The sequence below is a fragment of the Microcaecilia unicolor genome, chromosome 3, assembly GCF_901765095.1.
Source record: "Microcaecilia unicolor chromosome 3, aMicUni1.1, whole genome shotgun sequence".
In the NCBI taxonomy this organism is placed as follows: domain Eukaryota; kingdom Metazoa; phylum Chordata; class Amphibia; order Gymnophiona; family Siphonopidae; genus Microcaecilia; species Microcaecilia unicolor.
The window spans coordinates 45521152-45534322 of NC_044033.1; the positions used below are offsets into that span (position 1 = coordinate 45521152).

The following is a 13171-nucleotide window of genomic DNA, read 5'->3' on the forward strand; positions in this document are numbered from 1 at the left end:
GAGAACAGTATGGTGTGGTTATTTTGGAGTAGTTGTTTTTGTTCAGTGTTGTGAGGTTAGTACCAGACATTGTGTTTTCTATGCGTTGAGTTTCAGTTTGAACGCATCCGCCCAGGAGTGCATGGTTTGGAGGCTTTGGTTGATCTCGTTGGTGATTTTGTTTAGATCATGTTTGAATGGGATGTAAATCGTGACGTCGTTAGCATATATATAGGATTGAGGTTTTGATTGGCTAGAAGTTTGGCTAGCGGTATCATCATTAGGTTGAAGAGAGTTGGTGATAGGGGGGATCCATGAGGAACTCCGCATTCAGGTGTCCATGGGAGTGATATGTCTGTATTGGTTGTAACTTGGTATGATCTTGTGGTCATCTTCCCAATGTAGTGTATATCATTCAGTGTAAAAAAATGTAACGAAGGATGCTATATTGGAGAAACAGGCCAGATGCTTAAGACAAGATTCAATTTACATAGACATCACATGAACAATACTGGTGCCAGCCCTGTTGGTCAGCATTTTACAGGACCAGGACACTGTACCAGTGACTTCACAGTGAGAATCCTGAAGGTAACTTTAAAAGCATACAAGAACGTAAGACCTTTGAAGTCAGAATGATTGAATATTTTAACACCCAACAGAAAGGACCTTAACAAGGATCTGGGGTTCCTAGCCCATTATAAACCATAAAGCTGTATTTCTCTCCACCCCTCACCTATCCACACCCATCCTGTTAGAATATCAATGATATGCTTTGATGTCCCCATGCATACCTCCTACCCACCCCCATCCTCCCACCCTGTCAGACTGTCATAGTAATGCTTGAATGTTTTCACTTATATACACTGTCAGCTAGCACATTTGCTTATTTCTGATCTGACGAAGAAGGGCAACCTTCGAAAACTAATCAAGAAATGTATTAAATTATGTCCAATAAAAAAGGTATCATCTTATTTTCTTTTCCATGTTTATTTTGTTTGATTTCTATTGGTATTATTAGGAAAGGAATGGAAAACAAAGATGAGGATGTTATAATGCCTTTTCTATCGCTCCATGGTGTGACCGCACCTTGAATGCTTTGTGCAATTCTGGTCACTTCATCTCAAAAAAGATGTAGTGGAATTAGAAAAGGTACAGAGAAGGGTGACAAAAATGGTAAAGGGTATGGGACGACTTCCCTATGAGGAAAGGCTAAAGCAGCTAGGTCTCTTCAACTTGGAGAAAAGAGACTGATGGGAGATACGATGGAGGTCTATAAATAATGAGTGGAGTGGAATGGGTAGATGTGAATAGCTTGTTTATGCTTTCAAAAATACTAGAACTAGGGGCACTCAATGAAGCTACAAAGTAGTAAATTTACATGTAATTAAACTCTGGAATTCGTTGCCAGAGAATGTAGTAAAAGCAGTTAGCGGGGTTTAAAAAGGTTTGGATAGCTTCCTAAAAGAAAGTCCATAATCCATTGTTAAGATGGACTGGGGAAAATCCACTTCTTATTCTAGGATAAGCAGCATAAAATGTATTGTACTGTTTTGGGATCTTGCCAGGTACTTGTAACCTGGATTGGCCACTGTGGAAACAGGATGCTGGGCTTGATGGACCTTCGGTTTTCCCAGTATGGCAACACTTATCTTCTTATGACCCTTTTCATGGACTTAATTTTTATATTCAGCCTTTTCTTCTTTCTGTGTTGTCTTCAACTGAGAATGGACTTTTCCTCTTTCCTACACATGGATATTCAGACGTCTTCTTCTGTTTCTCCCTTTACAACCTCAGATTCTTAGTTTATTGCACTCTTCTGTTGCTTTGTATGTGCATAGAGATAGAAATGTCTACACATTTTTACATACTTTATATCTATGTACCAGTATAAAACATAATTCTGTTTTCTCTCAGGGAATCCAGCCCATTTTGGAAGAGGAGAGTCACATCAAGGATGTCCTTGCTCGCATTGTAGTGGAGATGATTAAGAGGGAATGGCCACAGCATTGGCCTGACATGATGACAGAGTTGGAGACCCTCTCCAAGCAAGGGGTAAAGAGTGCCTTTGCAGCCTCAGATCACAAGACTCCTCCAGCACCAGCGTTAGCATGTTGGGGACTGCTGAATTTCATAAGAGTGATCTTATTTTATTTAATTAAAACCTGCCCCAATATAGCTGCTGTAATCTTTCCTAACTGGACAGTGCAATGTCATGAAAGTTAGACAGCTCCTTTCTATAACAGGGCAGTATGCTGGCCCCCACAGAGTTCTTTATTCTGCTCTTGTTTAGCAGAGCTCTGGTCCCTGAATAAATAATGGAAGATTTTATATATTTGGTTTACATGTTTCTATGGCCAGAACTGGAAAAGTGGATTGAATTGTTGGGTATGACACCTCATAATTTGCTCTTTGTATTTGGGTTCTCAGGAGACACAGACAGAGCTTGTGATGTTCATCCTGCTGAGGCTAGCAGAAGATGTGGTTACTTTCCAGACACTGCCCACACAGCGCAGGCGAGACATCCAGCAAACTCTGGCACAAATATGGACAAGATCGTCAACTTTATTCTTCTCATTCTTCAGCAGAGTGTGAACAAGTATAGGCGCCTGGTAAGATACATCTACTGGTGTGGTGCTCTGCCTTCTCCCCAGAACATCTTTCAGGCACAGGAGACACATGGAGTAATTATTCTGCTGCAGTGTGCCAGTATCTAACCAGTGACCTCTATAGTATGTTTTTTGTTTGTTTGTTTGTTTGTTTTTAAGTGGGCTTCAGTTAATTTCTTTTTAAATTTTTTTTAAATTTTATTGAGAAATAATTTGTGTAACACTGCAAACAACATATACTCTTTAGAGCGTTACATTGTAAGCACTAGCCATGACAATAACACAATTTCAAACGAGCTAATCAAGCAGCCTGCTTCTGTTAATTTCAGTGTGCAGACAATGGTGTTGACCAACAGTAACATGCAGTCTTTAACTCGCTGGTTGCATAACTGATCCCTGTTGTATCATTCTGGCATCTGTCCTCTCTTCAGCGTGAATTCCATTTACTGCCACAGTCTGTTTCTAATGTGGGCCCACCACACTCTACCAAGTTTTGGTGATTTTTGTGTCCAACAGCATTCAAATCCCTTTCACCCTATATGTGTTTTATGGGATTTGTTTGACATGTGTTCATGACCCTCAGTTTCTGAAGTATGCTGAATTCTACTCCACAAGCCTCTTTTTAGTAGTAATTTATATTTATTGGTAGCCAAATTTAGTCTAATTGGGTGTTGGTCAAGTTACCTCCCTACCACTCTGAATTTACTGAGCCTTTCAGTAACTAATTGAGGGATAAGGATTGTCGTTTGGGGCCAAATTGTTGGGTAGATAAGCTTTTATAAATTGCCCACCTCCTAGAATTTCTTAGTGGTTTAAGTTTGATGTCTTTGAAGGGACATCATATAGAAAGCGGAAAACATTATATGTATTTATACAGAATTAAAACTTAAGGTCTATTACATCTGTCCACTCTGTTTTTATTAATTACAGATGTGGAGAATGACCCCTCTCTTCCATTCGTTTGCACTTCTCACCCCCTCATTGTGCAAAGTTGTTCCTTTTCTTTATCTCATCTTATAGAGACAGGCTTCCCTGACTCAGTTCCCACTGAGGCTTTTGTGTTCCTGTTCTAGTCGTCACTTCCCCTTCTTTACTCCTTATGGGATCAAAAGGTTTGGTCTTTACAATCCCTCATCTCCTTATGAGGTCAGAGTTTTTCTCTGTCCATACCTCTTCCCTACCCCCCACCCCCCCCACCTCTCACACTTTCTTATCATGGAGTCAGAGACTTGTCTATCCCTATGCCTCCCTTTTTTCTTTATGAGGATATGGGCTGTCTGAATATGATGCCCCTTTGGAAACAGAAAGGGGAGGGGGTGGAATTTGATATAGAATACTGAAATGTTAGTACAGCCATGCTTAACTTGGGGATTGTGACCCAGAAGTCTGTTGTAAGTGGCTGAACAGATACAGAAGAGCACAGAAAGAGCAATGAAGCAATAGTATTCTGTGCTTATCTCCAGCTCTTGAGCTGTCTCTGAAGAAAAAGGAGAATTTTAGTTTTGTGATTAATAGGTCTCCAGTGGCACCCTGAAAACAGCTGTTGACTTGTAAATTCTGATTCAGTATACCCACTGTGATGAGTATATATTGCAGTTTTTATTGTGTACAGATAAGGCTTGTAAAAGCATAGAATGAAAAACTATACTGCACCACACAGATGAGGTCACTACACAGTCCTGCACCTCACAGCTGGGGGGCTCGTTACCTGCTAGCAGGTTAGTCCTACTCATGGCACCTACTCATTCCAAGGTGCAAATCCAGCTCCTGTCTGTTGTGTAATTGTGATCATTGATCTCCAGGCCTATTGAGTTGCTTCACCCCTCTCCTGTGTATGAGACATAGCTGAGAGTTTATCATGTGCCAAGTGGTGTTGAGGTCACCTCTACGGCAGAGCTGATCTTTCGCATACCTCTGATTATTTCATAGCAGTCTTCCATTCAAGCTAGTCATTAACTTTTACATTATAAAAGAGACTGTTCACCTTTTTTTCTCCACACAAAATATAAGGTTCCTTAATATCTTGATGATGAACTATAACTATATTTGTATTTCTTTTACAGAAAGCTGACCCTGCTCAAGAGTCCAAGGTGAGAATTGTTGCAGCAGGAAGAAGAGTGAGAAATCCTATCCCAATCTGTTAAGCCATATTTCATCCAAAGTCAGAGCTTGGTGGGCAGGAACCTATTGCTGACTTCTTTTTGGCTTCACTTCTTTGAAGATTCTTGGAAAGCCTAAGACAAAGGCAGAAGTAATTCAGGTCTTGCTAAAGCTTCTGAGCTTTAGGCATCCATTTCTTTGATAAAGTTTTCAAAAGATTTTGGTTTCCAAATAACTTCAGCGGTGAGAGAGGGGCAACCTTTTGAGAACCTCTCCAGTACTAGTGTCCAGCTCTCTGCAGTATTTATGAAGCCTGTACACCCCATCAGTACCTTATTGACCTGAGTCCCTCTTTTTCGCACCAGTTCTCCAAGTGCTTTGAGCCCTACAGAGATCTGTCCATCATTGATGTCCTGAGCCCCACAGAGGTTTTAAGTTGTAAACCACCTAGTGTGCTTTTTTTTTTTTTTTTTTTTTGCCGTTAAGATGGTATAGATGTTAACGCCAGAACTAATCTCTGTAAGCCACATTGAGCCTGCAGATAGGTGGGAAAATGTGGGGTACAAATGCAATAAATAAATAATACATTGTCCTTTGATCAGTTAAGAACAGATGGTTATTCTCCTTTCCAGCTTATGGAGGCAGAGAACAAAGGTTTGTGATCTCCTGCCCTATATAGGGCATAAGAATAGCCAAACTGAGTCAAACCAGAGATCCATCTAGCCCAGTATCCTGTTTCCAACAGTGGTCAATCTAGGTCACAGGTACATGACAGAAACCCAAATAGTAGCAACATTTCATGCTACCAGTCCCAGGGCAAACAGTGGCTTTCCTATGTCTGTCTTGATATAAGACTATGGACTTTTCCTCCAGGAATTTGTCTAAACCTTTTTTAAACCCAGGTACGCTAACTGTTGTTACTACATCCTCCAGCAAAGAGTTCCAGAGCTTAACTATTCGTTGAGTGAAAAAATATTTCCTATTTATTTTAAAAGTATTTCCATGTAACTTCACTGAGTGTCCCCTGGTCTTTGTACTTTTTGGAAGAATAAAAAATCGATTCACTTATTCTATACCACTCAGGATTTTGTAGACTCAATCATATCTCCCCTCAGCCATCTCTTTTCCAACTGAAGAGCCCTAACCTCTTTAGCCTTTCCTCATATGGGAACTACCCCTGTGAAGTCACCAGCACCCCAGTATTATCTGCCTCCAGCAGATTGAGGACAGCCATAATTGTGCAGCTTTTTCTAGAAATTGGTTAGTGATGACTTCTGGGCTTGGTTAGAAAACCGGGCTTGGTTAGAGAACCAGTCGATTATGGACAGGGGTACTCTCTGCCTAGTCCTTTGGAGAATACCTGAACAAATCCAAATTCAAATTGATTCTTGCATAATGCTAATATCCCCTTTCTGGGTTCAGTGCGGTTTACAATCTAGGTGAGACAAAAGCAGATAGTGTGAGGTATGAGAAAATTAGATATCACTGATGTATGAGATCAAAATATAAGAAAGGATAGTCCTTTCCCTATTTTTTTCTCTCTCTCCTCCCCCCCCCCCCCCCCCCCCCCCCCCGAGGTGAGGACTGTGGTAGTTAGCTCTGTGGGGGGTGGGGACAGAAGGACAGGCTGATCAGGCCGTGGGGCCTGCATGCATTTTATTGGTGGCAGTAGTAGAACCAAGAGCACTGCTGTGAGCAGTCCATTTTTCCTTTGTGGTTTGAGCACAGTACCAGAAGGGATGCAGGGAGCTTGATTGTGGCTTTGGCTGTGTGGCTTGTTTATAGAGGTGCAGACCAGGCATTCCTTGTGGTGCTCTTGCTGTAGGGGCCACCAAGGGAGCTTGGGACTATGTAGCTCCTGCTGCAGTAGGGCACACTGAGCATGTGAAAGTTTCAGTGGGAAGTTGGAGGCTGGCTGGGCAGGAATGCAACTGCAGTTGTGTAGCAAAGTACACAAGTGTGGAAGTCCAAAAAAACCAGTAGTGAAAACACAGTAGTAAGAGCACCAAAAACAGTTTATTGGGACCCTACACTTGTTTCGGCTACAAGTTGGAATACTGCAGTTGTGTGCCAGGGAGCCCTTGCTGCCTGCAGCAGCAAAAGAATGTTTGCAATTTTGCAGATTCCTTCTCCACCCCATGCTGGCTCCAGAGGGAGCAGGAGAGGAGGTGTTATTTATTTATTTATTTATTTATTTAACATCTTATCCATGCCTGTCACCCCTTCCTATTTGATCAGTCTTTTTAATAAGCTTTCAGGAACAGGAAGGTTTTAAGTTCCTTCTTAGACTCGCTGAATCCTTGAATCTCTCTCAGCTTTATGGACTTTGGACCTGCTGAATAAAAACTTATATTTCTATACTCTCTTAGCCTAATCATATGAAAAGCTGGTTCATTCAATAATACCTTATTTGCTGTTCTTCAAGATTGCCTTGGTTGGTAGATATGTAACTTAGTCATTAGAACAGTAGATACCTGAACAGTCAAATTTTAGAAAACAAAATTTAAAATCTTTTATCCTACACTCCACCGGAAGCCAGTGAAGTTCTTTCATTACAGGAGAGAGATGTTCGTAGCATACACTACCTGTTAAATCCCTAGCAACGGCATTCTGAGCCACTGCAATGCCCAAATTTGGTTCTTTCTTATCCCAAGTAGCAGGCAGTTACAATAATCAAAATATTGAATCACTTTCCTGAAGTTATCCTGCGATAATACATATTTTTATCTTCTAAGTAACCGCAATTTGAAAAATGCATCCTAGATTATCTTCTGAACCTGTCACTTCTTGGATAAGGAGGACTCTGTCATTACCCCTAAATTCCTGATTTTCATCAGGTATATTGGGGGATAATGACTAGTCAACAACAGAAATCTGAGTTTTTGAAACCATCATCATCAAATGATTAGCCTTCATCCATGACTGAATCACTTGTAAATATAATTTCAAATGATTAAATATATCTGTTATTGAATCATCAGTCGAGACCAGGAACTGAATATTATCTGCATATATAGTGGAGGAGTGGCCTAGTGGTTAGGGTGGTGGACTTTGGTCCTGGGGAACTGAGGAACTGAGTTCGATTCCCACTTCAGGCGCAGGCAGCTCCTTGTGACTCTGGGCAAGTCACTTAACCCTCCATTGCCCCATGTAAGCCGCATTGAGCCTGCCATGAGTGGGAAAGCGCGGGGTACAAATGTAACAAAAATAAATATATTCTAAATTGCAGTTGAATTATTATCTGAATGAACATATAATCCCGAAGTGTAGGTGGGGGGTGCTTGGCTGTCAGTAAGCGATTCTGGGATATAACAGAGTGTTTAGGCTTGTTTATGAGCGTGTATATGGGTGGGGGGGGGGGGATGTTCCAGTTTATTGAATGATTCATGTCGAGTCGTGCACAGTGTGTATCGGGTTCATCCCGTTCAATTGGTTTGTTGTAAGGTGTCTCTCACTGTGTTAAATACAGGAGGAAAAGAGTTTTTTAAATCATCCATTCCTTGTCATCAAGCAGATGAAGCCATTACGTATGGGTTATGTCCATCAACCAGCAGGGGAGATAGAGAGCACTCAAACTTTCTCAGTGCCCTCTTGGCCAGCTAGCTCCACTGCCTCTTCAGTATTCTCTATCTCCCCTAGCAGGGTGGCTGCAGCTTCTCGAGCTCCAGAAAAATCTGCCGGGAGGTGGTTCCTGGCTTGCCAGTTGTTAACCGGGGTGTTGGAGGCTAAAGCAGCTTCACTTTAAAGGCACATAGGTTAGCCCTTTCCCTGCCTTACCCATACCTCCGTGGATGTGGACATATTGCATTGCTTTCCCTGTCCTTACCCACCAACAGTGGATGCAGGCATATAGGTTCGCCCTTTCCCTGCCTTTCCCACTCATCTGAGCCTCCAGAGTCTTCAATACCTCTGCTTTCCTCACAGCGTTTAAAAAAAAAAAAAGTCGCGTCGCGTTTTTAAACGCAGAGAAGCTGGAACAGAGGTTTTTGACCTGATTTTCAGCAGCATCGTAGTTGTACGCTAGATCCTTTGAGGTAAGAGTGTTTTCCAACTCTTCCAGGGTGGGCCCGCGATTGGGGCGATTTTGGCGCGAAACCGCCATTTTGGATTTTACCGCCGTTTTTCGGCGATGGCTGAGGACAATGTTAAGCGCTGTTCCACGTGTCTTTGGCTGCTCACCCAGATGTGGCACGGTTTCTTAGAGGGGTGCTTCGGCTCCGACCTCCCGTGCGAGCACCCTGTCCAGCTTGGAACCTGGGGCTAGTTTTGAAAGCCCTGCAGGCATCTCCTTTTGAGCCACTTCGGCGAGTATCGGAGAAGGATTTGACACTGAAGGCCGTTTTTCTGGTGGCCATTACCTCGGCGAGACGGGTGTCAGAGCTCCAGGCGCTGTCCTGTAGAGACCCATTTCTGCAATTTTCAGAGTCCGGAGTCACGGTTCGGACCGTGCCTTCCTTTATGCCTAAGTGGTTTCAGCGTTTCACCTAAACCAGCCTATTTTCTTGCCCTCTTTTTCAGAGGAAGAGTTTCCAGAATCTTTTGGGCAGCTGCACCTTTTGGATGTGTGCAGGACTCTGCTGCAGTATATGCGAGTTACTAACTCTTTCAGGACTTCTGATCATCTGTTTGTTTTACTGTCAGGTTCTCGCAGAGGGTCTCCAGTGTCTAAGGCCATTATTGCCCGCTGGCTCAAAGAGACTATCTTTTCAGCTTTTCTGCTGGCCGGCCGGGTGCCGCCTGTAGCCTTTAAGGCGCATTCTACTAGAGCGATTTCTTCCTCTTGGGCTGAAACTGGAGCACTCTCTCTTCAAGAGATATGCAGTGCAGCAACATGGGCTTCTAAGCTCTCCTTTGCCAGACATTACAGGCTGGATGTGGCTGCCAGGAGGGATGCGCGTTTTGGAGCACAAGTGCTAGCGCGGGGTGTGGCTTGTTCCCACCCTATCTAGGGATTGCTTTGTTACATCCCATACGTAATGGCTTCATCTGCTTGATGACAAGGAAGGGAAAATTAGGTTCTTACCATGATAATTTTCTTTCCTTTAGTCATAGCAGATGAAGCCATGAGCCCTCCCTGTTGGATTGTCAGTATGCTGTAAATTGGGGTTTTTCAGGTTCTGTTCTAATTTCCTGAAGTTCCTTCCTTGGGAGAAAGTTGGAAAACAATCTTCAGGATTCATGTTCAGTTTAACTTTAGGAGGATGAGTTCATTCCCTCCAGTATGTTTTTTTGGAGGATGTGTTGATTCCCTCCAGGAGGCGCGTGTGTTCCCTTCCAGTTCTATAAATAGGAGGATGAGTTCATTCCCTCCAGTGTGTTGGGAGGATGTGTGATTCCCTCCAGGAGGTGCGTGTGTTCCCCTCCACTTCTACAATAAGGAGGATGAGTTTATTCTCTCCATGAGGATGTGCATTCCCTCCTTTATGAGTTCATGCCCTTGTGATGGGCCATCGTTCGCTGTGAGGAAAGCTCTTGTGATTCCCATTGCGGTTTGCCATACTGCTTTGGAAGCTTCAAATACTGAAGAGGCAGTGGAGCTAGCTGGCCAAGAGGGCACTGAGAAAGTTTGAGTGCTCTCTATCTCCCCTGCTGGTTGATGGACATAACCCATACGTAATGGCTTCATCTGCTATGACTAAAGGAAAGAAAATTATCATGGTAAGAACCTAATTTTCCCATTTTTCTCATTTATGATTTTTTGCGTATGATTCTTTTTTCTCCTCACTGGGACCAATGATATTACCTTACTCCTAATTTGATGTTATGTATTTTCCCTATCTGGAGCTTTATTTGTTTGTTGCATTTGTATCCCACATTTTCCCACCGCTTTGCAGGCTCAATGTGGCTTACAATACATCATGAATAGTGGAAACATATAAGAAAATATACATTTAGCATTACAGAAGGAACATGGGTCATATGATAGTGGTAAAACATATTAGTAGTTTAACAAGCAAATATTATAAGGCTTTGAGGTTCCCTGTTGGTTAATTTGATATTGCGGATTTCTTTAGAGGAATCTTTTTTTGCAACAAGGAGAGACACCCGCAAACTAATTTTTCAAACTTCCTTGAATACGTAGAATATACATTGAATAAGTTTGAAAATCCCTGTTTGATTATAGAGTTTCTCTATTATGCAATATAGTAATTCATTATAGAATGCTTTGGAAAATGTATTTATTGCCTGGCCCTCAGCCTGTGCTTTGGCCTCTGGTGCTGCGTGTAGTTCCGGTGAGACTGCCACCCAAGCTGGTACCCCTTTGAAATTGGTGGTGGAAGGTTCGCCGGAGTCAAGGTGAGAGCCAACTCCTCGACACCCCTCTCAGGCACATGATTTTTCCAAGTCGAGGCAGGCTTGGTCTCAGCCCTCCCAAGAGGAGTTTTTGATTGACACTGATGAGAAACGCTCCTGGGAGTCAGAGGAGGATCCATGGTGCTTTTCGGAGGATGAGTCCTGTGGCATCTCTCTGAACCCTCCTCTCAAATTGAAAGTCTCCGGAGGAGAGCCTTTCATTCCTTTCTTTTGTAAAGGAAATGGCTGAGGCTATTTTCCATTTCTTTTGGAAGTGGAGGCCGAGCCCAGGGCTAAGATGCTTGAGATACAGGACTACACGCGTCCTCCTAGGGAGGCTGTGACTGTCCCTCTCCACGAGGTACTCAAGGGAGTCCCCTCAGTCCCTGTCATGCCCAAGAAGATTGACACCCAAAACGGGATCCACAGAAAACCTGGTTTCGATAAGCCTCAGTTGCTTCACAATTCCGCAGTGGTGCAGTCTGCTCTCAGGAGAGCCAGGAGTTCTAGAGACTATGCCTCAGTGCCCCCAGGCAGAGAGGCTAGGACCTTGAACTCCGTTTGGAGGAAGGCGTTCCAGTCCTCAATGCTTGTATCCTATATACCATCATGAAAGCTCTGTAGGAGCGTCTACTTGCGGGACTCAGTGCACAAGTTGATGGGCTTGGCAGGCTCCCACCGGAACAGGTCAGGCCAGTGCGCCAGTTAGCTAAGTAGCAGAAGGTGTTTCAAAAATTCTTGGCCAGGAACGCCTATGACACTTTTGACGTGGCTTCTAGGATCTCTGCTCAAAGTATAGCAATGCACAGATTTACATGGCTGCTTGTTTCTGATTTGGAACAGTCGGTTCAGCAGAGGTTGTTGGAGAGAACCTTTTTTGGAGAAAAGGTTGAGGAAGTCGCTGACCAAATCAAAAAACATACTTATACCGTCTTTTCTCTCTCCCGCAGGGTGCCTTTTGCATCAGCCTCCTCAGCTAAGAGATCTTTTGGCAAGTCGAAAAAGGGTGCCTACTACTCGCAGAGACATAGATACGTCACTTCCTCTCACCAGCCTGCTCAAGCTGAACCTCAGTTCGCTTGTTCTCGTCAACAGCGTATGCCTAATACCCATGCTGCTCCCCAGCCTAAGCAAGGGACGAGCTTTTGACAGGCTCCAGCAGAGCATATAGCCGCTGTCAAAGTGTCCATACTGGATGACCTGCCAGACTGGAGGAGGCTGAAGTTTTTCCATGAACGGTGGCCCCTTATAACCTCATACCAGTGGGTTCTCCAAATAGTCCATCTCGATATGCACTAAATTGTCTTTGAAAACCTTCAAGTTGCCCACCGAGAGCTCATTACTTCAGCTCTCAGCACAAGCAGGTACTTGCAGAGGAATTATCTGCCCTTCTACTTGCCCATGCGGTCAAATTCGTTCCACGAGGAGAAGGGTTAGGGATTCTATCCAGGTACTTCCTCGTGCAAAAGAAAATGGGGGATGCATCCCATCCCAGGCCTAACGGCCCTGAACAAATTCCTGGTAAAAGAAAAGTTCAGGATGGTTTCCTTGGACACCCTTCGCTCCATGAGTCTGAAAAATGATTAGCTATGCTCCCTGGACTTAAAAGATGCATATACTTGCATCCCGATACTTCCAGCCCATCAGTAGTATCTTCGGTTTCAGCTGGGAACACATCACTACTGGTACTGTGTGTTGCCTTTTGGTCTCGTGTCAGCTCCCAGGATATTTATCAAATGTCTACCAGTAGTCATAGTGTCACTATGCAGACTGGGAGTCCATGTGTTCCCTTACCTTGGCGATTGGCTGGTAAAGAGCACGTTGGAGGACAGTGCTGTGGAGTCCATGCAAAGAACTATTTGGGTGCTAGAACTACTAGGGTTCGTTATAAACTACCCAAGGTCCTATCATCACTCTGCATAACAATAGGAATTCATTGGAGCGCTGCTCGATTATGCAGAAGGTTTCAAGCCTTCCTCCCAGGGACAAGGGTGGACACTCTAATTGCATTGGCCTTTCAGGTTCAAATCTCAGCGGGTCATGGCTTGGCAGATGTTGAGGTTGTTAGGCCACATGGCTTCCACAGTTTGACACCCATGACCCGCCTTCACATGACATCAGCCCAATGGACCCTAGCCTTTCAGTGGTACCAGGCTTTGGGAGACCTGGAAGATGTCATCCAAGTGTCTCCA

At 43.7% G+C, this 13171-nt stretch overlaps 1 protein-coding gene across 1 annotated transcript in view; it reads left to right on the forward strand.

The window, feature by feature from the left end:
- The window catches only part of XPO5 (exportin 5), a 226620-nt gene that overhangs the window by 38135 nt on the left and 175314 nt on the right, over positions 1 to 13171 (forward strand). The window contains 4 exon segments of the mRNA XM_030195864.1: positions 1894 to 2031; positions 2407 to 2515; positions 2518 to 2588; positions 4649 to 4675. Coding sequence (XP_030051724.1) covers positions 1894 to 2031; positions 2407 to 2515; positions 2518 to 2588; positions 4649 to 4675 — 345 coding nt within the window.